This window comes from Papaver somniferum, unplaced genomic scaffold (assembly GCF_003573695.1).
Source record: "Papaver somniferum cultivar HN1 unplaced genomic scaffold, ASM357369v1 unplaced-scaffold_114, whole genome shotgun sequence".
Taxonomy (NCBI): domain Eukaryota; kingdom Viridiplantae; phylum Streptophyta; class Magnoliopsida; order Ranunculales; family Papaveraceae; genus Papaver; species Papaver somniferum.
In genome coordinates this window covers 5,077,434-5,099,234 of record NW_020620381.1, presented here as the reverse complement: position 1 = coordinate 5,099,234, position 21,801 = coordinate 5,077,434, and the positions used below count along the sequence as shown (strand labels likewise).

The following is a 21,801-nucleotide window of genomic DNA, read 5'->3' as shown; positions in this document are numbered from 1 at the left end:
TTTCGACCCCACATAGCCTGCCTCCGGATGGTTGGTTTTTCTCCCACTCTAAGCCAACCCCAAAATTTTGAGGATGAGTTAGTCTAACCTTATTAGAGTGGTTACTCTTAATTAGCCGATAAATTTCCTGTTCAAATTGATTTGGGTGTTTACGTAAGGATGATGAATATGGATTTTATCCTATCATCATGATTTTGAAAGTCATATAAATTGGTAATATAGAATTATATACGTTTTTACACATTTTGTGTGGGTGGGTGGGGTGGGTGCCCGTTAGTCATGTATGATTATTCTAATGTAGATCGTTATAAGTTAGGCATGCCATAATCTAATCAATTAACTATGACGCAGTTACCTTTTTTGGGAGACAAAGAGTGGTCGGGATGGATTCTTGAAAAGACAATTAGTGGTCGTGATGTTTTAATCCAACCGGAGAAAATCTGCAGCATCAGCTTCCAAAGGTGTACATTGGTCCACCGTCCTTGGTACTTCTGCATTAGACACAGAAGGGTCGGAAAACCGCTGCAATTTGGATCCACAGGTACGTGTCACAAACTCCTTATATTTCTCCCTGTTTTTCCCTACGTGTAGTTCTTGGAAACTTCGTATAACTTCCTCAATTGAGAGATAACTGCAAATCAGTTCCAATCGTTTCCCCTAATTAGTTTTGTTCTTACCACTACGAAGAAGATACGTGTGAGTTCAATTTTAATTTCCCTATTCCCAAAAATTCCTATCTGTTGATTTTAATTTTGTTCTCTCATTGTTTGTTTTGCAGATTTTGTTCTCTTAATTGCTAGAAACATGGTGACGTTTAGGAGGGAGACAAATCCACTAAATAGTGGTATTGGCGGTCGATTTTAAAACTTACGTAAGTATGCTCGACCAGCATTTGATCATTAAATTTGATGTTTAGGTTGATAGACATGGGATAATCATTTTATTTGCTTAGCATCTTCATAGTAACATTTGTTGTACAAACATTTTTCGATGGGCCTGTTACAGTTCAATGATTTATCGATCGCCCAATACCGAGTCAATTTAGTGATTTTTGTCTTTTCTTTAAGGAGTACCGAATCCTTTTCTGACGAGATTTCCATTTCTGATTTACGAATTTTGGCTATGGGGTTTCACGTACCTCCTCACAAAAGACAGATGAAAATACGCATATATATCTGTCTGCTCTCCAACTCCCTGTGTTCTCATGGGTATTCCTGCTCTCCTAAATATATTTTTTCAATCTCATTTGACTTGGTGGTATTATTTCTCTCGCGGATTCTTTTTCCTTTTCTTTTTTCCACTGATCATGTGAGAATTATTATCATTATTTTTATTTTATTTTTGGTTGCATTCATGTTTTGGTTGCTGCTGGAGTTTACCTTACTTCATATATATATTTATTCTAACCATTGTAGAAGTTTCCTTTCATGACTCAGTTGTTTTCAATTCCTTACTGCTGGGTTTAGGGCCCTCAACCATACCGTGAGTCTTCCTTCTTTTCAAAAGAGTTCGCGATCTGATTTTTTTTCTTCAGGACGTGAACGTTATGGCTAACGTTGATTGTGTGATGCTATTTATTTGGATTGTTGGAATTTATTTGGATGATACAAGGACAGTAAAAATAAGTTCCCCTAATTCTTTTAATGATTTCTGTTTCTTAGTTCTTTATCGTTTGTTGCAGGACGGCCTTTCCAGGGGTGTTTCAGATGTGATTTATGAATTCTCTACTAGGGCAACACTTGACAGGCATATGGATGTCGACAAGGTCTGTTTTTCAATTTGGCAAAGATATACATAATTTTAGATGATCCATATAGGCACTTACATCCTTTTGGATTCAAATTCTTAGTTATTTGAGGGTTTAAAAGTTATTCGATATATTTCGATGTTGCTGACTGCAGGTTTGATACGGAGCAGTATATGGTGCAGAAGTAGGCAGGTTTGATCCGGAGCATCCTAGATTTGAAAAAGGAATGCGGCCACAAAAGCAAGTAACAATTTGGTAATAGTATCTGCAACTTTTCTTACTATCTTTTAATTATCTTATGTTGGCATTCCACCACATTATTTTTGCCCCTTTTTTTTTTAATTTGTTTGGTTTGTTACAGATTCCAATTTCAGCTCTGTAGCGTATAACTGCAATCTATTGATTTAACCTTGGTAAGATTTTATGAACACTCTTTTTTATTTATAATTATTGATTGCTTTGCGGATCATGAGTATTTTGTTCTTTTTCTATTTTTATGCTTAATCGTATTGTCGTTTTTCTGGCCTATAATTATTCTCAAATCATCGGGCGCTTGGGTATTTTAAAGTTCAAAACCGTTGAGTAATTGATTTGGTACTGCAGCTTTACAAACAATTTTAATCGAATTAAAGTGGGATAAAATAAATGTGAACATCTATGTTTCTATCGGTAATTATTTGGGTGTGATTGTTTGTTATGAAATTAATGTGCATTTTGGGGGTTCTACATCAGAACCACCAAAATGCATTCATACTTGGGGATTTTAATAAAGTGCCACACTTCCAATTTGCAGTTTAAGAAAACGCCACCGTTTTTTTCAGAGTTTATTTAATGCCACACGTTTGACCTTTTCCATCCAAAAAAATTGTTGCCATCAGCACAATCATCTCACAACACTACTAGGACCATGCCTATGAATCACTACCTCAACTCAAAACCCCTCTTTATCACAGACCCATTCATTCCATGGCAGTGAGCTTAATGTCCATTCGATCAGTCAACAACAACAGGAGCTTCAAATTTGTCTTTCCTTCTGTTAAATCTCAATTCCACCAGTGCTTCCATCTGCATAGACAACACCAACAACATACATTCAAACCCTAAATTCTAAACTGTAATCATGGCATCATGTCATAACCACCATACCCATCTTATCCATCTCAATTCACTGTCTATAGATACGTCCATAAATTCAACAACAAAACTGCATAACTTAAACAAAATTCATAAAGAAGAACAATTACCTCAAACTCATTTACTCAAGCACCATCCAGTTCATCCCAGATAACTTCATAATTCATCTGAGTTTCAAATACAAACTCTAACTATTGAACTTAAGCTAGTCTCCAACCGTAACTCTCAATTCAGATCAAACCCACCTCCAATTAATCATCTAAACCCTCAATTCAGTTCATCCATCAACATCAGTTCTTAACCAACCCTAATTCAATTCTCAAATATTCTATTCTCTCAATCAAACTCAATTCATCCATCAAAATCTTCCTATCTATTCAACCCATCCTTTAATTCCTTCTTATTCACCCTTAATTGAATCTCGAAATTCATTTCAGGAACCCTAATTTCTTCACAATTTCATTAACATCTCAATTCTTCTTCAAGACAATACTACAACTTCAATTTAGCAATAACCCTTTGATCTTCATCTGTTAACATCCCGTTTAGCTTATCAATTCCAAATAAACTCAACATCAAACTCTAACCTTCACAGAAACACTTCGCTTCAACTCAATCGTGGATTCTAACCAAACCCAACTATGAACTCATCAGCACCACACTCGGTTGATTGGTTTCACTAATTTTCTGCAAGGTTTTCTCAACAGAGATTTCATCTCTGGAACGCCGGAGAAAAAGAAGAAGGAGAAGGAAGAGAAGAAAGGAAAGAGAATTCAAGTGTAGTTAGGTAATGTTGCTTCTTGTGACTGATTCAAATCGACCTAATAGTGTGAGTCATTGTCGAGTTTGGACCAACACGAATTCAAGAATGTTGACACGTTGTATTGACTTTTTCAATGATTATAAACCGAGTTAGTGGGCCCTGACGGAATATCTAACGGTTGTGGCATTTGATAAACTCTGAAAAAAACGGTGGCATTTTATTGAATCGGGATTTGCAAGTGTGGCAGTTTGTTAAAAATCCCTTCATACTTTCCACTGCTCTGACATGATTCTATTATGGTTTTTCCATTTTCTTTCCCCTTTCTACCCATGTTAATTTTGTTTTGTTTTTGCAGGTTTGCAATGGATGTACAAAACAAGTGGGAACATATGGAAATGAGTACGTTTGCTGATCATGCATTGAGAATCTATTTGAATTTTTGGTCTACCTTGATGAAAGTTTGTGCATTGTTTGAAGGAAATGCAGGTTCCATGTCAAATTTGGTTAATGAAAAATGCCCAATAGTAGAGATTTTGTGCTGTATTGTTAGTTAGTAAGTTTGTTGATTACTGCTACCCTCAAAGAAGCGCTAAAAGTTTTTGGAAGTGTCAGTTAGGATTAAATATAAACAATCATTTTTTGAATGTGCTCATAGGGACTCCTGGAGTGCTACAGGGTGTCGATACTGCTGCAATATCACTGCATGTTGGTAGTAATTGCAGTTATATTTATGCCCTTTTGTTTTGCCTCACTTATTGTGTAAGTGAGAGTCGTGTCATGAAATTTATCTATTTTGTTAATAAATCATCACAATTTATTCATTGTTAAATTTTTAATTTCATTGCCTTAATTTAGTGGTTCTAAAATGTTCTCAAAGGATGTTTGTTTCGTATCCATTCTGGAGACAAATTGGTTATTTATTCTTTTTCCTCATTTAATTTCCCTTGATTCCATTAACTGTCATGTACTGTCCGGAATGTAATGGTACCAAACATGGAAATTGGTAATTTGCTTAAAAAGTTTGTAACATTTCGTTTATTCTGCAACCTCTCCCTGTAGTCTTTTTAGCTGTTGTTGCATGAGGAAATTTATGTCTCTTTTTTCTTCACCTTTGTTCGTGCTCTTCAATCTAGATGAGGACTTTTTTTAATTTGTACTGATGTTCTCTCTATCTTTGCAAAGCATGCAGTACTAAACTAACTTAATTCGACTATTGTTCTCTCTATCTTTGCAAAGCATGCAGTACTAAACTAACTTAATTCGAGTATGTGTTTACAGTCCTAAACTAAATTGCGTATCTGTTTTACCATCATTTATGTTTTTCATGTCGATTTTCCTTTGTCGTCTTATAGTTTGTTTGCAGTACTAAACTAACTACTTTTTTTTTTAACGTCATAAGTTCCTCAATGGAAATATAGTAAGGCTATCCATACAAAAATTGTTGGCTAGAATGGATGGTATTGGTCTTGCATGCATAAGAATGATGTGAAACCAAACTTGACGCCCAGATCCGAGTACACAATGCATTTGTAAGTTTATTTACCTTCCAGTTTTTTTATTTAGTGCCTGTTGTGCTTTGAACTTAAAGTCCGAAAATGCTACACCGTAATATTGGTTTTAGCTGTTTATAATGCAGTGTGAAAATGAAGCTATTTTGAAAATGCGGGTACAAACTAAACATGAATAAAGTTCGTTCCAATCTACAGATCATGCTCACTTTGAAAACATCCACAACAATTTGTTAGTGATGCACGTATTCTGTACAGTTAATTAACGTCATTGTGCACCGCTATTGTTCTTCAATTATTCAATGAAGGCCAAGGTATTTGGAATGAACACACGTCTTTTTTAGAAGGAAACAATTCAAGGATAGTAACTTTATTTGTACCAAATGATTCAGATGCATGCTATCTAGAAAATAATCCACCAGATTAAAGAATTTCGACGTTGCGAGCCAGAAGTGTGAGACATGCTGACAGCGGGGCCAAATCATAAAGTACCACGTGCCGAAGGCGCACGAGCGGCCTGGGTGATACCCTAGTATATATATAAATAAACAGGATAGGGTTACTACCTAGCTACTTTTTGTTTAAGACAACAATCAAATTCTAAGTCTTTTTGAATATATAGGTAGTATTAGCATATAATTAAGTACATGCAACCAATAGAAATCAAACTCCACTAATCAACTATCATCCATTCTGCACATTTTCTAAAGTGATTTGGATTTTGGGAAATAGATAATTATCTTTAGTTAAAAATTGCGTGTAAGCTAATGATCTTAAGCCGGATTGGCAATGAAAGTGGGTCAGATTTTACCTTTAATGTTCATGGATTAATTCGAATTATACCATGCAAGGGATTAAGACAATGCTTTTCCTTTATCGATTGATTTGGTTGGTTATTCAGATTTACGACCCAACTGCGAGAAATACCGATCTTATAATATTTACATTTACATATTTTTGTAATGCATGTTGTTTTGGTGATTCCTTTTTTCTAATACCCCCTACCTACAAAGGTTTTTGGCGCACAAATTTTAACATCATGGGAGGAAGAAATTAATAAAGAAAGTTGGTGCATTATTCTTTTTGCTATCTTTTATATCGTCCAATATGAAAATCCATTGAGAAAACCTAAATTCGATAAATACAAACTAATAAAAACGGGATTCTGTCACCCAAAAAGAAGAAAATAATTTAAAAAAAAGAACAAGGACAAGATAACCTTTGCGATTTTATTTCTCCAAATCAATTCAAAGAAAATAATAAAAAGATTTATCCCACAAAACTATCAACATATTGGCTGTTAATCCTCACATTTTAGTTGGTTAATTTGGAAGGTGAATATGAAAACTTTTGCATAGAGGCACTGATGGTGCCATTATTGACAAGATAAAAAACTTCTTTTAGACTCATGTCGGTGATTTCAAGAAAGATGTGGTGAATTAGGATCTCGAACTACAAACTAAACTGTATACGTGATAGGAACCCAATTCGTATAATCTGTGGCATTCCAATTGTAAGCTGATATCTATTCAGTTTATTAAAATAATCCACTTATCAGTTATTTCCATCTTATTTTCCGAAAGGAACTTCCATAAACGAAATTCATGTATGACCGAGGAAAGTAATTGAAGGATACGCTTCAAATATTCTTACTTAGTGCCTAGAGAACCTTATGCAAATATGTAATGGTAATATTTTATTTGGTATCTAGAATTTATCTAGCTGATCAGAACTGATGCGGAATGAGAATTTGTGATTAAGGTATAAATTCGGCGCGGCGAGGATTTGAATTAATGTACTCATAAATCTAGCTAGTAGCTCTGATGTTCTCTTTGGATAAGGCATTTCTAGTCACTGTTAGCCCCACTTGCCAAATGCGCCTAAGCCAAAAAAAAAAAAGAATGTCTTACCGCGATAACTAAAAACAGTTCAGTGTACGTTGCACATGTGCAATTGTGGTTCATAGTTATTCAGGTATGACTCACCGTTCCAAGAAGTTGCAAATCCAAGATTTGGATGATGCCCATGTAAGGATTTATACTATTCCTTTTGGTCCACCTCTAATAATCGTATTTGAAAACACCGAACTTGTTAAGACCAATAATCATTAGTCTGTGTATATGTCTTTTTTAATAAAATGACCAATAGTTTGTGTAGTGCCCCAAATGGTGCTGGTATATCCGGTGTTATTCACATGAAGAGTGAATACCAACCAAGTATACGGATATCACAAAATTCCTCACTAAATTTTGCAAAGGATTGTGACTGAAGTAGGTCAAGCACAGTGTTAGCACGTTAGCCGTTTCAGTTTTGAATGTTATAAAATTGATTGATGAAAACTGCAATTATATTCATGATTGGAACACCTAAAAAACGTTAGGCTGTTATTGGCAGCTACCCATTTTTTTTTATAGCTACTAGCTATTGCTTTAGCTTTATCATGGAGATCATGTAGATATGAATTGATATTAATTTACTTTTCCAGTGGCCTTTTGCGTGGGAGAATCATATCTCGTACCGGCTATGAAACTAGAGAGGATGTTAGGATAGGTTCCTAAATGCATTTTAAAGTAAATGGAATTCATGCAGGAGAAAATGATACCTGACGACACCTCCAATTGAATGTGCAACTAGAGTATGTACAAACAATATTAGAAATTTTTCTCAAATTTTACCGTCAAACTCATTTCTGTAATTTTTGTTAACAGATATCAGAAAATGATACCAAAGGATTAGCTAACAGATACGTAAGGTGGAGAGTTCATTTTTGTTACTTGACGTAGCTTGATACGTATGCATGTATGTGTAGGTCATCTTGGCTTGTATGACTTGATTGCATGTTATACTACCCAAACTTGGATATATGACCACAACTAAGTTAAGCCATCTTAAGATTAAGGGTTTTATTTATTTTTCTTTTCAGATTAAGGTCAAAACAAGGATGACTGGTTAGCAATTGTCAATTTATGCTAATTTTCTTAGAATGGGGACTTTGTGAAATTAGGAATACAGATATTGATCCTATTTTCCAAAATAAACTAATTAATTCACATTATATCAGCTGTTAGACTCTAGTTATCTCTTGGTGGTTATCTAATTGAATGAAATGCAATTGAATAGCGAGAATATATAATTAAGCCCACTCGTTAAACCTAAATTTTCTTATTTACTTTTAATATGAAATCAGATTTATTATTTTGGTTTAGTCAGACGTAAAAATTATGAATATGAAACCACAGTGGTGGATGTCTTGTAGATGTGTTCTAATAATAACCGTCTTAGTTAGGGCACATATAAAAACAACCATCATAAATTTTTTATTTTATTTCTTTTTCGAAGCATAAAACCATCATAAATGAAGTGTCGAGATTATTAGTCTCACATGGTTGGGTTATTTAAGATCCTGCGGTTTATAATCTATTAGGGCCTCTCCACTCATTGTCAATTGGTTTTGAGTTGGATGCCCGCAGACTTTATTATGGCATCAGAGCGGGGAGATCCGCTCAAACTGCTTCAGCAAATCATTTTCATCGATATCATTTTTTGTTTTGGCACAGTGCTTCATCACATACTGCGGTTTCATGTCATTAAGTTTACTCATTATATCTGGTTTTTGATGAGATTATCATTTTTTTTTCACCATATGGTTCTCAAATCGAGTTGTGGTCGTTAAATAAGTGTTCAAGTTAAGCACTTTGATTCTCTCCGTGTTCAACTTGCGGGGGATGTTAGAATATATACCGAGATGAATATCGAGGTTGTCAAGCTGAAGATGAAATGGTCAAGATTTAAAGCTATCAGAAAATCGACAAAGATTAAGCATTAAGGAAAATCGACGGAGATCAAATGAAGTTTCCAAAAATAAAATATCTTGTGTAATTTAGATAATTTTCTAGTTAATGAAAATATCTAATTAATTACATACGTTTTCTATATTCTAGTTAATTTGAAGATATTCTAGTTTATTAAGATATATATATTCTCTAGAATAAAATAATATCTTAACTATTTACATATTCTCTCTATAAATAAAGAGTGTCATTGTAATTGTAATTCATCCCAGTAACATCAAAACTGGTGATCAATAATATTTCACCCTTCGGGGTATTATCCGTGGACGTAGGTCGAGTTGTCCGAACCACGTTAAATCTCTTGCCCATTTCATTTCTGTTGAATCGATGATCCATCGATACTCATAATTTATCTCAATTTCGCGATTTTAACTATAAATAAAAAAGTGAATATTTAAAAATCCATCGATACTCTATAAATAAAAAATGTCACTTCTAATTTCACGATCTTAACTATTCACTTTCTCTTCTTTCGATTATATAATCTTTCCAAGACAAAGAAAGCACATATATATTTAAGGGCAAAAGTTTTTTATGATCCGTCAACATAAAACTATACCTAAACCTCGCACACACACACAAACTAGTAGATAGTAATAAAAACAAATAAATACCTAAAAGGATTTCTTATCTCAGCAAATACACACACTTTGCTAGAAAGAAGAAAAAAATAAAGGCAACTGTCCGGGCAGGGTATAGTGATTTTGCACCTTCACTCATCAACTTTGAATGATCAAGAAAAATGATCTCCTAGACACACCCTTTCAGCTTGTGTAAAGTTAAGTAACGGATCAAGGAGTGCAACTTTACATGATTTTATTTTATGGCACTTTTTCGCTTCTCTGGATTTTTGTCCAATATCTGAAAAGAATTTGCAACTATACTACAAATCTAGCTGAATGTGTTATTCTTTAGACTGCTATGTATTTGATCGCAAAAAATAACTACGAATAAACATTAGCAACGCCATTGTTTCCCAAACATAGAATTCTTTAACTATAATGACTTGTAATTAGTAAAAATTAAAAAGTGACCTACTTACCCATTGGTGAACTGATACCGGGAATATTCCACTCTCAACAAATGACAAAAATTGCTGGTGTGGTTTTACATTTCTAGATTTCTCCATCTTTTCATCACTCTCTTCTCTTTATCATTCCACAATATATTCATAGGTGATCACCACTTATACATTCCACTAAAAAGATAAAAAAGAAAAGGTGAATCATTTTTCTTTAATTTTCATTTATTTTTTGGTGTCCTAATTCTTCACTTTTCATATTATAAAAGCAGGATTAACATTTTGCCACTTTCTTCAATATCTCCATATATAAGTATCCATATCTCTTTAACTCTTTCATTCATTTCCTTTCCTCTTTCTCCAACTCTCTTTTTGAATATATATAATCATAACCTCGGATCCATTAGTTCAGCTTACGCCCATCCTAAAGAGAAAGACAGAGAACTATAATCTAATCATTAGTTTGTAATTAATCAATCAAAGATCGAAGAATCGAATTAAGGTAAGCATATACTCTCACTAATCTTAGTGGTCTTTTGATTTTTTCATGCTTTTTGTATAAATGATTTGAAGTTTTAGATGAGCTGTTTTCTTTTCCTTAATCTACTTTCTCCTCACTAGTTTTAATCATATCATCATCATAAACTGCAGTAGTTTCTCTAGTTTCATAATCATTTCCACTGATGATCAGCGATTTTCCGGTAACTAACTGAACGACATTTTCTTAGCGTAATCTTGCTCAATTCCTTCTTTACTATTCTGTTAGCATTCATGGTGTTGCAAACAAAAGTAGTTCTGTTTTGCACTCCCATTGCCTACGTATATAGCAAACATAAAACACGTTTTTGCGTAATAAGAAACGTCAAAGCCAGCTCCAAAATGTTGTTTTCTTTCTTGTCTCTTTTCTTTGCATTCAGTATTTCAGTTACATTTCCTTTCATGACTTGAGCTAACCACCAGTCTTAATTTCTTCTCACAGTGTCAGGTTCCAAGAACAATGACAACAACCAAAAATTCAAGTAACAGTGTGAGGAAAAGCTACTTTGACGTGCTAGGAATTTGCTGCACATCTGAAGTGCCTTTGGTGGAAAGGATATTAAACCCCATGAATGGGGTAGAAAAAGTTCTAGTCAATGTGACAACAAAAACTGTAATTGTTTTTCATGATGAGCTCCTCACTACCCAACTCCAAATAGGTAAAAGCTGTTACAATTATTATTATATTTTTCATGAATGGAGTATTATTAATTTTTTTCGGTAGTTTTCGCTTCAATGGAGATTTTTTTTTTTGGACGTTGCTTTAAGCTACCTATTTTATGGAGAACAATTGTCTTTAAACTTTAAATTGGCTTCGAAAATCATACTTCAGTGGAATCCGACTTGGAGATGGGTTTGGTAATTTGTTTTGTTTGAGTTTTTTCTGGTATTTTACAAATTTACTGTACAAAAGCTAACCCACAAAATGAGATGATGTGGGTCCATTAGTCCACACATATTATGACCTGAAACTATTGAAAAAGAGTGAACGCCGCAACATGGTTTATGCCGTTAATTGGGTTCCACCGTTTTCTTTACCTCTTTATGAGAAGTATTTTTAATCTTCCACTTCAACTGTTTTTATCCCTCCTGCTCACTTGCAATGCTCTTGGTTTGCAGTCAAGGCCCTGAATCAAGCGCGGCTAGATGCTAACATTCGGGTGTATGGCGAAGAAAAGAAGGGAAAAAGATGGCCGAGCTGGTATACAATCGGTTGCGGTTTATTACTGGTGGTGTCGCTCTTTCAGTATCTCTATCACCCACTTAAATGGTTATCTCTCGCGGCTGCAATCTTTGGGTTGCCACCAATTCTATCCAGATGTTACGGTTCTGCAAGAAATTTCACCGTAGACATCAACATCCTTGTATTAATTGCAGGTAATTCATGCATGGACCCTAAACCAAAGATTGTTAATTCTTAATTTCTTTTTATACGTACACCATTTCGCTAAGTAATCTGTTGTGTGTCTGTCTACGGAATGACTTAAATAAATCTTGCTTTCGTGAAAGCAATCTTTAACATTACTTAACATTAGACAAGTGATGAGGAGTTGGAGCACAGCTTTGGATGGGTTCTCAATCGATAATGAGAAACACCAAAAAGAATTCCTTTTATTCATGTACATTAGGGTTACAGGCTACATTATAGGAAAGAATCTCCTAAGGTTAATAACAGAATATATGTAAATATACTCGAGAATACAGTGTGCACATCATGTGCACATACGTAAAACAGCGTGTGCACATATTCAAACAGTTGTCCTAACATGAGGCAAGGAAAGAACACCACCTCAGTGTGACAAACGTAGAATTGAAAAGATCCCTTACCCCCGCCCGCTTTCTAAAATGATGAATATCAAGTCCGGAAGGTTGCAGGTACTATGGATCCTCTGACTCCCAATCGGGTTGCCTCTTGCCTAAACAAAATTTCACATGGACATTAATACGTCTGGTCTGGCTAAATTTGTTGTTAGAAAGATTCTCAAGGGAAGCAATCTTTAAATTTGTCATAAGTAGAATTATTTGTTTCATAGCCCATGTTCTAAAAGTAGCTCAAAATCTTGCTGTACCATAAGTCATGGTCACACGTCAGAATCGCCTCCGGCAAAAACAACGACCGCTCCCCGTGAGTGTAAATCAAGTGTAAGAAAAGTTGGTGTTTGAAAATGAAACAGTGAAGTGATAGCAAATCTTTGATTTTCTTAGCTTTCTTGACAAAGTGGTCTACAAAATGTATTTTGTTGGTTGGTGAACTTAGAAACTGACTTAAATTTAATTAGAGGAGTTTTTTTCTTGCTTTTCTTCCCCATTGGCCTTGAGTGCTCTCTTTGTTGGAAGCCATATATATTAATGGTGGGTCTAACAGTTGAGTCTGAAACGTAATCCCCTTTTAAAAAAGCCTAGTATTTTAGAGATACAACAAAGTTATCAAATTTTGTAATGTCATTTTTGTTTGTTAGGTCATGAAAATAGTGAAGAATGATGATATCATACGTTTTCTTTTTGTCAAAAAAAGTGACTTTAAAACTCTTAACAAAATCTCTTAACTATAATTCTTAACAAACGTCCAAATAAATAACTCGAAACCAAATTCTCGTAAAAATTATTTTTCATAGTGGGTTGTATTCTTGTTGGACTCATCATTTCCCACTTACACCCAGAGAAATTGTTTTTAAAGGATGGTTTTAGAATCGTTTTCCTCCTTCACAATTTATTTAATATTTTTAGTTTTTTTAAACATATGTTTTTATCTTTATTTTTGTATGACAACGTTTATTTATGATACAATTATAATTCTTAAAAAGTAACAAATTAGAAAGAATGTTTGACTTCCATTTTAAATTTTTACTGGTGTTAGTTATGTTATTTACTTCAAGTAGTGCAAGATAAATGGAGTAATTTTAAGTTTTTGGTTTTTGGTTGTGTTTCTTTTTGGCAGTTGGAGGAACAGTGGCCATGCAAGACTATATTGAAGCTGCTTCCATTGTCTTTCTATTCACCATTGCTGAGTGGCTTGAATCTAGAGCCAGTTACAAGGTACACTATCTAATTGTCTTTCTATTCACTTATCAAGTAAATTATGCACTTATTCTCCTTTCAATTGCAATATATGTAGGCAACTGCGGTGATGTCCTCCTTAATGAGCATGGCTCCACAGAAAGCAGTTTTAGCCGAGAATGGAGACATTGTGGATGCCAAAGATGTTAAGCTTAACACAATTCTTGCTGTAAAAGCTGGAGAAGTTATTCCAATTGATGGAATAGTTGTAGACGGAAATTGTGAAGTGGATGAAAAATCTTTGACAGGAGAACCATTTCCAGTAACTAAACAAATGGAATCAAAAGTATTAGCCGGGACAATTAACCTGAATGGTAATCACTTAATCCCAATTTCTTCGTCATAATGATGCTTTCCATCATCATATTCTGATTAATACTTAGCTGAGATTCAATTTTTGTTGCAGGCTATATCAGTGTAAAAACAACAGCATTAGCTGATGATTGTGCAGTGGCCAAAATGGCCAAACTTGTAGAAGAGGCCCAAAACACTCGATCGAAAACACAACGTTTGATCGACAATTGCGCCAAGTACTACACCCCAGGTAATTAGTTCACTGCAGTTAGACAATTTCTGATATCCAAGAGACTTGTGTTTGCTTCTACCCGAGCAATTATGGTGAACTTTGTGTAGATGTTTTCTTACCGTGATAAGTACTGTGTTTTTATTGCAGCGGTGGTACTGCTGTCAGTGCTTCTAGCTGCGATTCCAGCAGTCTTAAAAGTTCATAACTTAAAACATTGGTTCCATCTTGCTTTGGTTGTACTTGTCAGCGCATGCCCATGTGCTTTAATCCTCTCTACGCCAGTTGCCACTTTCTGTGCCCTGACTAAGGCAGCAACAAATGGCCTTCTAATTAAGGGTGGTGACTATCTGGAGATATTAGCAAAAATCAAGGTTGTGGCCTTTGATAAAACAGGAACAATAACAAGAGGAGAATTCTCCTTGACAGACTTCCAATCAGTCTCTCAGGATATTGGCCTGGACAATTTAATCTACTGGTAAGTTAAAGTTTAACGAAGTATTGCTTGTGGAACCTCAATATCCACGGGCTTACTACCTAAATGCCTTCAAAAGTCGTCGCAGTACTTTGACTTCAAAATGAATCTCATTCTAATAGGAATTTCTCTTTGGTGTTCTGCTAGGGTTGCAAGCATTGAGAGCAAGTCGAGTCATCCAATGGCTGCTGCACTGGTGGATTACGGGTCTTCAAACTCAATCAAACCTCAACCAGAGAATGTGACTGAATATCAAAATTTCCCGGGGGAAGGGATTTCTGGAGAAATTGATGGGAGGAAGATTTATGTTGGAAACAAGAAAATGGCAGCAAGAGCTAGATGTGAAATAGGTAGACTAATCATCTCTTTGCGCATAAATCTCTATCAGTGTCTTTCTATATGAGAAAATGTTGAGATTCTAATAAGTCTAGTTGGAATTTGTTTAACAGTTTCAGATCTTAAAAAAGAGGGACAAACAATTGGATACGTATTCTTAGATGACACACAGATAGGGACGTTCAGTGTTGCTGATACATGTCGGACTGGAGTTGCAGAAGCTATCAAGCAGTTGAAGGGTTTGGGACTTAAAACTGCAATGCTTACAGGAGACAGTCATTCTGCCGCAGTGAGGGTACAAGATCAGGTATTTTCATGAGTATTTCAGAGCTTTTAGCTTGTCAAAAGATATACTAAAAAACTGCCTTGTAGATGCTAAAGTGTTCTCTTAGGGACTGAAACGGTCTGTTTCTGTTGATCAGCTAGGGAAGGCATTAAATTTCGTCCATGCAGATCTTCTTCCACAAGATAAGGTCAAATTCATAAAAGAACTTAAGAAACAAGGGCCAACGGCAATGGTTGGCGATGGCGTAAACGATGCACCTGCATTAGCAAGTGCTGATATTGGTATCTCAATGGGTATTGCAGGTTCGGCATTAGCTACAGAGACGAGTCACATAACCTTAATGTCAAACGACATTGGAAAGATCCCTCAAGCCATTCGACTAGCTAGAAAGACTAGACGAAAAATAATTGAAAATGTGAGTTTGTCGATTGTTACAAAGGGCGCTATTCTTGCATTAGCAGTGGCTGGTCATCCTTTTTTATGGGCTGCAGTTCTCGCCGATGTCGGAACCTGTTTGCTTGTGATATTCAATAGCATGCTTCTTTTGCGGGGAACGCCAGTCACCCATCCACATCATTCCCATTCATCTGACACAAAAGGTAGTCATGAACATCACGGACATGGTCATTGCCATGACAAGAAGGGTTCATGTGGCTCAAAAAATCATGAGAAAAGCCCAACTGGAACTGGTAACTGCAACTCAAATCATGTTAAAGAGAATTGTTGTTCACATGGCACACAAGATACCCGTTCAGATCAGGTTAGGATGGATGACCATCAAACATGCCCTTCAAAAACCATTCATGAGCACAATCACCACGAGCATTCTTTTCCTGACAGTTCATGTGAGAAGAAAGATAGTACCCGTAGGAGTATTTCCAAGCATCACCATGATCACAAAGGTTGCAAGTCAAACAGCACTACTCCACTTAAGGCTTCATCACATATAATAGACATAAGCAATGAGGAAACAGTGAAGTGTGAGCACCCCCACAATCATCATGAACATGTTGAGCAGTCGAAGATTAAGAAAGTAGCAGTTGATGATCATCACTCTTGTGGATCTGACCACACTCACCACGGTCACAACGATCATCATGAACATGTTGAGCAATCGAAGATTAAGAAAGTAGCAGTTGATGATCATTACTCTTGTGGATCTGACCACACTCACCAGGGTCACAACGATCATCATGAACATGTTGAAGGCTCGAAGATTAATGCTTGTAAAGGATCAAAAGTAGCAGTTGATGATCATCACTCTTGTGGAACTGACCACACTCACCATGGTTCACAATTGTTAGGTGCAGTTTCTACTGATAGTAATGCAGATCACTGTCATGACCATTCGCATGCAATTGCTGGCAACATCAATCTTCACAATGGAGTACCTGAGTCAAGCAAGAAAGGTAATGAAATCAAACATTTTCATGATAAAGAGGATTGTTTTCACAACGGACATGCGCATGGGCATTCAAAGTGCAAAGATCCTGCTATAACTGTTGGGATGAAATCTAATGATCCGATGGTAAATTGTTTGATGGAAACGAGCTGCAACAACACACCAACATCTGTGGAGCATTGGTGTAACAGTTTTGAAAAGAGGGAGATGGACGCATGCTGCAAGAGTTACAGAAAAGAATGTGGTCATCATCACCAGCAGCAACATGGGTGTATGGGAGTTGGTATGGGAAGTTTATCAGAGATCATCACAGAGTAGAAAGAGAGATTCAGATGCTAGCTCTAACTAAGGTTTCAACGGATAAGAATCAAAAAAGCGATGATTTGTTGCATCCCTTGTGTATCTATTGGTATTAGTGTTTTTGCTCTAAGAAGCTATCTAGCTAGGCTTACAAAGTTTTGCTGTAAATGTAATATTAAAGCTCACCAACAAAAAACCCAAATAAGAAAGAAGGAAATGAGAATGAAGTCATAATGTAATGGTTTATCGTGCGAGAATTTGACTCTATTAAATCAAATGAAATGCAAGGGTATATTATTGTACTGTATAATTTCAGTCAGATAGTATTCAGTTTGGTTGCTTAAATTTACGTCAATCTCTAGCTTGTTTATCATTCTTAAATGGCATTTTACATCATCCCTTTCCGAATTACATACATTTCAATCAATGCAATAACTAGATGAGCATCTATATCAAATTTTAATTTCAGAGTGCAGCCATGGATGTCTTTACCTTGTTTTTTTAGCGGAATCCATCATTCTTGCCTCCTTTAGCTGATACTCCTCTGAATTACCACATCTTGCATACATATCCAAACCCTCATTGGATACCAGCAGACTTGAATTGAGTGATAGAATCTGGTTTTGTATTTGACTAACAATATCTTCTGTGAGACATTTAAGCGAACAGGAAACGAGCTTAAGCTTTCTAAATACAATTCAAGTCATGCGACAAGTTAACGGTCGACAATTAATGCGAGTCACCATTGACTCAATGGTTTTAAGAATGTTTGTACGAAGGTTGATTGAGGTATAGATCAAACTTACACGAAGTTGTCAGAGGCAAAGATAAGAGAGGTTGGTTCGAGAGGCAGAGAAATACAAGTTGTCAGGAATAAAGTGGAGCCAGGAGGTGAGTATTTTCTTATACCTCTTAGGCCAGTTCTTATGGTATTTTTGCACCTATTATGGAGCTGGCAAACTGGCAAACCGGCCTGGCTAAATGTAAAATTTTTACCAGGTCAAGTTTGCCACTTAGCCAGGTCAGATCAAGTTCTTACCGAGCGGTCGAGTCTATATCGTTAGACCGGTTCTTACGACAAATGGTTAAACCCTCCATTTATCATGCCAGCTGTCCTGGCAAACTGGCCGCGCCATTATGGGAGAAAACATAAACTGACCCGTCGCTTCATTTTTGGTTCCCTTCACTCTTCCTAATCAGATTCTCGAACCTAACTTATCGACTTCATCTTCAATAAATTCTGGAACAAAGTTACAAGCTAACTGGATTGTCATTCCTCTTAAGACTTGGTAAGAAAATATACATATATTTTGATCTTCTGATCACATTTTATGAGCTTTAGTTGTTTGTAAAAATGTCAAGCAGATTGTAATTCAAATGTCAAACAGATTATAATTCAATTTAATGTGTTTTATTTCCTTCTACATTCCAAACTAATTTAGCAGGGTAGCAACTTAGTTGTGTATAGTTTTAAAAAATCATTACCTTGATTGTTTTGTGTGTGGTAAGAATTGTGTTGGACATTTGTTGGTCATATTTGATTGAGTTGTCTTTGTATATATTTATGTTTTGTAGCAGGGATTTGTGTGCTTATTATAGAAGCTGTTCAAGGTCCTATTTGCTGGGGATCATATTAGCAAAGTTGGATGTGAACTGTCTATGGGGGAACAATCAGCAGTCAGGTATATGAAACTGAGATATACATATTATTTATCTTACAAAATTCTCTAACCTGAAGTAATCTTTCCCTTCGTCACACTCAATGCCAAAGGCCACATCTTTTATTATTCCTGTTTGGGAGTTTTTTATGCTCCAAGTACAATTAAACCTTTTCAAATGGGTTAAATTCATCTTTAATCTGAAACACTAAGATACCCTAGGATTTCTTATCAAGATTATTGATTTCAATTTTTTGAGCCTTTTATGTTCGTTTCCCTTCATTGTTCCTAATAAAATGCTCTAACCTAACTCTATCAGCTACAACTTTAGCACATTCTGGGACATATTTGCATGCTAATTGGATATTGGCCCCTCTAAAGACTTGGTAAGAAAATGGTACATGAATTTTGATCTTCTCATCACAGTTTATGAGCTTTAGCTGCATGTATTTTGGTCTTCTCTAATTTGTACTGTATAATTTAACGAACCGCAATCTGATTTTCATATAAAATTAAAGGACCAAACAATTAAGCTTTACCCTTAAGGAGCAGATTTTCATTAAATTATATAGTTTATGGCTCTTCTTATCCTGTCATTTCCGAGATACGTAGTTCTTTTTCTTTATGTTTCGAGCATATTTAGCACATTGGGTTCTTAAAGAAAATGTTTTATCTTTTGTTTTGTTTTACCTCTTGAAGTGTGTTAATTTGAATTTAGCTATTGAGATTATGTTAAGTCATTTGTCAGCCAAGGACTATAAGAATTAGTGTATGTGTATTACAGAGTTCATTACCAAAAACCCCCTTATCCTCCTGAACTTTCCTTGAAGAAATTTAATGTTCGTATACTGACATGAATTACCAGATGATTGATACCATATCATTTGGTCTCAAACTGGAGATAAAAGAGATTCAGTAATCAAATCGAAGTTGGATGTCATCCACTTGATATTTAAAAGCTACAAGAAGCATAAAATTGAAGAGATAATCTTATTTCAATTAGTATGGATGGATTACTTGATAGTTAAGATATTTGTTGTGGGTGTGTATGTATAAGTTGTCAGTGAACCCAAAGCCACCGTAATTCGCCAGTGTGTCAATATTTAAAGATCTTTTTGATAAATTAGTAATCAAGTATTCGAAAATTGAAGTTTACTAATATATTTTGCAGGTGCCTTAAACGGAACAGCACACGCATCAAATTTTGGTTGAAGTTCACTGCGATATATTTTGTAGGATCCTGAAACGGAACGGTTATTTGAAGTTCACTGCGATATAGTTTGTAGGGGTCTTGAAACGGAACAACTTGCACATCGTGGTGGGCGCCTTTGGTAAGAAAGAAAGCTACTTCCGGTGATAATATTGTTGATTCTGAACGTTTCCGACTGAATGCAATTGTGTAAGATACTGCTTCATTCTTTTGTTAGTTTTCTGTTCAATTTTTGTGGCAACTAGCTACTTGCTTTGGTGGAAAGATAAGAGTCTGAAATTTGGAAGATATTTGTTTTGTATTTACAACAATGTCGTTGCATTATGTTTTGCGTCTACAGGTTACCATGTAAAACAAGAATTTTTCTTTACATTCATAATAAAATTTATTCAAGCGCCACCGCAACTAGCAAAGCCACCCCAGCACCACCGCTTCTGCAACAAAAATGCCATGCCATTTCATGTCTCTAATTTTTCTGCCCGAATAAATGGAGAATAAGATGACTAAAATCCTGAGAGACTTCCTTTGAGGTTCTACATCTGACAATAAGAAAATCTATTGGATGTCATGGGAGAAATTGATTAAACCTAAGGAGCTAGGTGGTTTGTCTATAAGAAATATAAGAGAAACTAGTAAATGTCTCATCTCCAAATGGCACTGGAGATACTCAAGGAAGAAATCTACTCTTTGGAGAAGAGTCGTACAACTCAAGATAGAATCTGAGCTACATGATCTTTATGAACAAAGAAATACCCCCTTCCTTATGGCACCAGGTATTGGAAAGGTATACTAAATGAGAAGATGATTCTTCGTATATAAACTACAAATTTATTATTAAATTAGGGAGAGACTTAAAAGAAGGCAGTTATCTTCCTCAATTACGAGTTATTTAACGGTCATCTCTATCTTCTCCATTGTTTTTCTTTATATTTCCATCGATTTTCTGTCCGGATCTTGAATTATTTAATATTCGGGTGGAATTGTAGATATTATTATATATCTAAATAAAGAACGCGCAATTGGGGGATATCAAAACTAATTGGGGGATATAGCTACATGATAAAATAGTGATCCAAATATCAAATCTGGGTCATCCCTTATTAATTATTTTTTTAATTCCTAATCTAGCCCTCACTAATCAGGTTTAGTGGTTAATAATAATTAGTAAAATCTTAAGTATTTGGGGGATAGATTAGTGTGTATTTTTATTTGAATTTGTGTGAGGGAGGTGAGAGTAGAAGGAGGAAAAAATATTTTTGGGTGGAATTTTTTTTGTGAAAATGGAAGATGATTCTGAGGAGAGAATTGCAGCTACTGAATCTTTAGCTCAACTAGAACAGCAATCATATCTTCAATCTTCGGTTAATGATAACAACTCACAATTGGAATTATATGATGAACCAACACCCTTGGATCATGATTTTCGTGAGCATGAAATGTTTTTTTGAAGAACCTGGTGTGGTTGGAAAACACACAAAAACTCTTGCAAGTATACAAGGCCAAGTTTTAGTATAGAGAGTAAGCAAGGGATCATTCCACAGAGACTTGGGGTGTATTGAAGTTTCCTAGATAGCTGAGCTAGTGACAGACAGTGAACTAAAGAACCAAAGAAAATTCAGTGGCAGTGAGCCAAAGGCAATGAAGTTAAGAGGCAAAGAAACAAAGAAAATTCAAGAACAATTTAATCAAAACATGGAAAAGAAATTGTGGATGGGAAGTGCAAGGAGATGGATGAGAATTCCCTTTACCTAGCCAGTTCACCTAGGTTAAGTTTTTGTCAAATGTCTAGTTAACCAACCTTACAGCCTTAGCTAACCCCTAGTATTGGCTGTCTGTTTAAGGCACAACCAATCACAGACTAACTAGGCAGTGGCTTACTAACTAATGTAGCTGATTAATTCCCTAGAGCCACCACTGACCCCTAGCATTAGTGGTCTTCTTACAGCACCACTAATCACAAATCAGTTGGGCTTTTAGGAGTCTAACTAGCCTA

The 21,801-nt window shown here is 35.5% G+C and overlaps 1 protein-coding gene and 2 long non-coding RNA genes across 7 annotated transcripts; all 3 read left to right on the top strand.

Moving 5' to 3' along the window:
• Positions 1–483: 483 nt before the first annotated feature.
• Positions 484–4,445, top strand: LOC113328950. Of its 4 annotated transcripts, XR_003349652.1 has the most exons (6): positions 648–696; positions 779–871; positions 1,682–1,765; positions 1,902–2,002; positions 2,109–2,160; positions 4,000–4,445. It is a non-coding gene; the product is annotated as an uncharacterized LOC113328950 (long non-coding RNA). The 4 variants fall into 4 exon arrangements; XR_003349651.1 differs by lacking the exons at positions 648–696; positions 4,000–4,445 and adding an exon at positions 484–541 and having other exon boundaries at positions 2,109–2,849; XR_003349650.1 differs by lacking the exon at positions 2,109–2,160.
• Positions 4,446–10,326: 5,881 nt separating this feature from the next.
• On the top strand, positions 10,327–17,270 carry LOC113328948 (cadmium/zinc-transporting ATPase HMA3-like). The gene is made up of 10 exons (XM_026575949.1): positions 10,327–10,526; positions 11,004–11,220; positions 11,681–11,938; positions 13,500–13,597; positions 13,677–13,932; positions 14,025–14,162; positions 14,292–14,619; positions 14,764–14,966; positions 15,066–15,259; positions 15,375–17,270. The coding sequence occupies exons 2-10, from the start codon at positions 11,022–11,024 to the stop codon at positions 16,956–16,958; spliced, it is 3,258 nt and encodes a 1,085-aa protein (XP_026431734.1). The 5' UTR covers positions 10,327–10,526; positions 11,004–11,021; the 3' UTR covers positions 16,959–17,270.
• Positions 17,271–18,111: 841 nt separating this feature from the next.
• Positions 18,112–20,150, top strand: LOC113328678. Of its 2 annotated transcripts, none has more exons than XR_003349526.1 (3): positions 18,112–18,229; positions 18,519–18,622; positions 19,770–20,150. It is a non-coding gene; the product is annotated as an uncharacterized LOC113328678 (long non-coding RNA). The 2 variants fall into 2 exon arrangements; XR_003349525.1 differs by having other exon boundaries at positions 18,516–18,622.
• Positions 20,151–21,801: the final 1,651 nt, after the last annotated feature.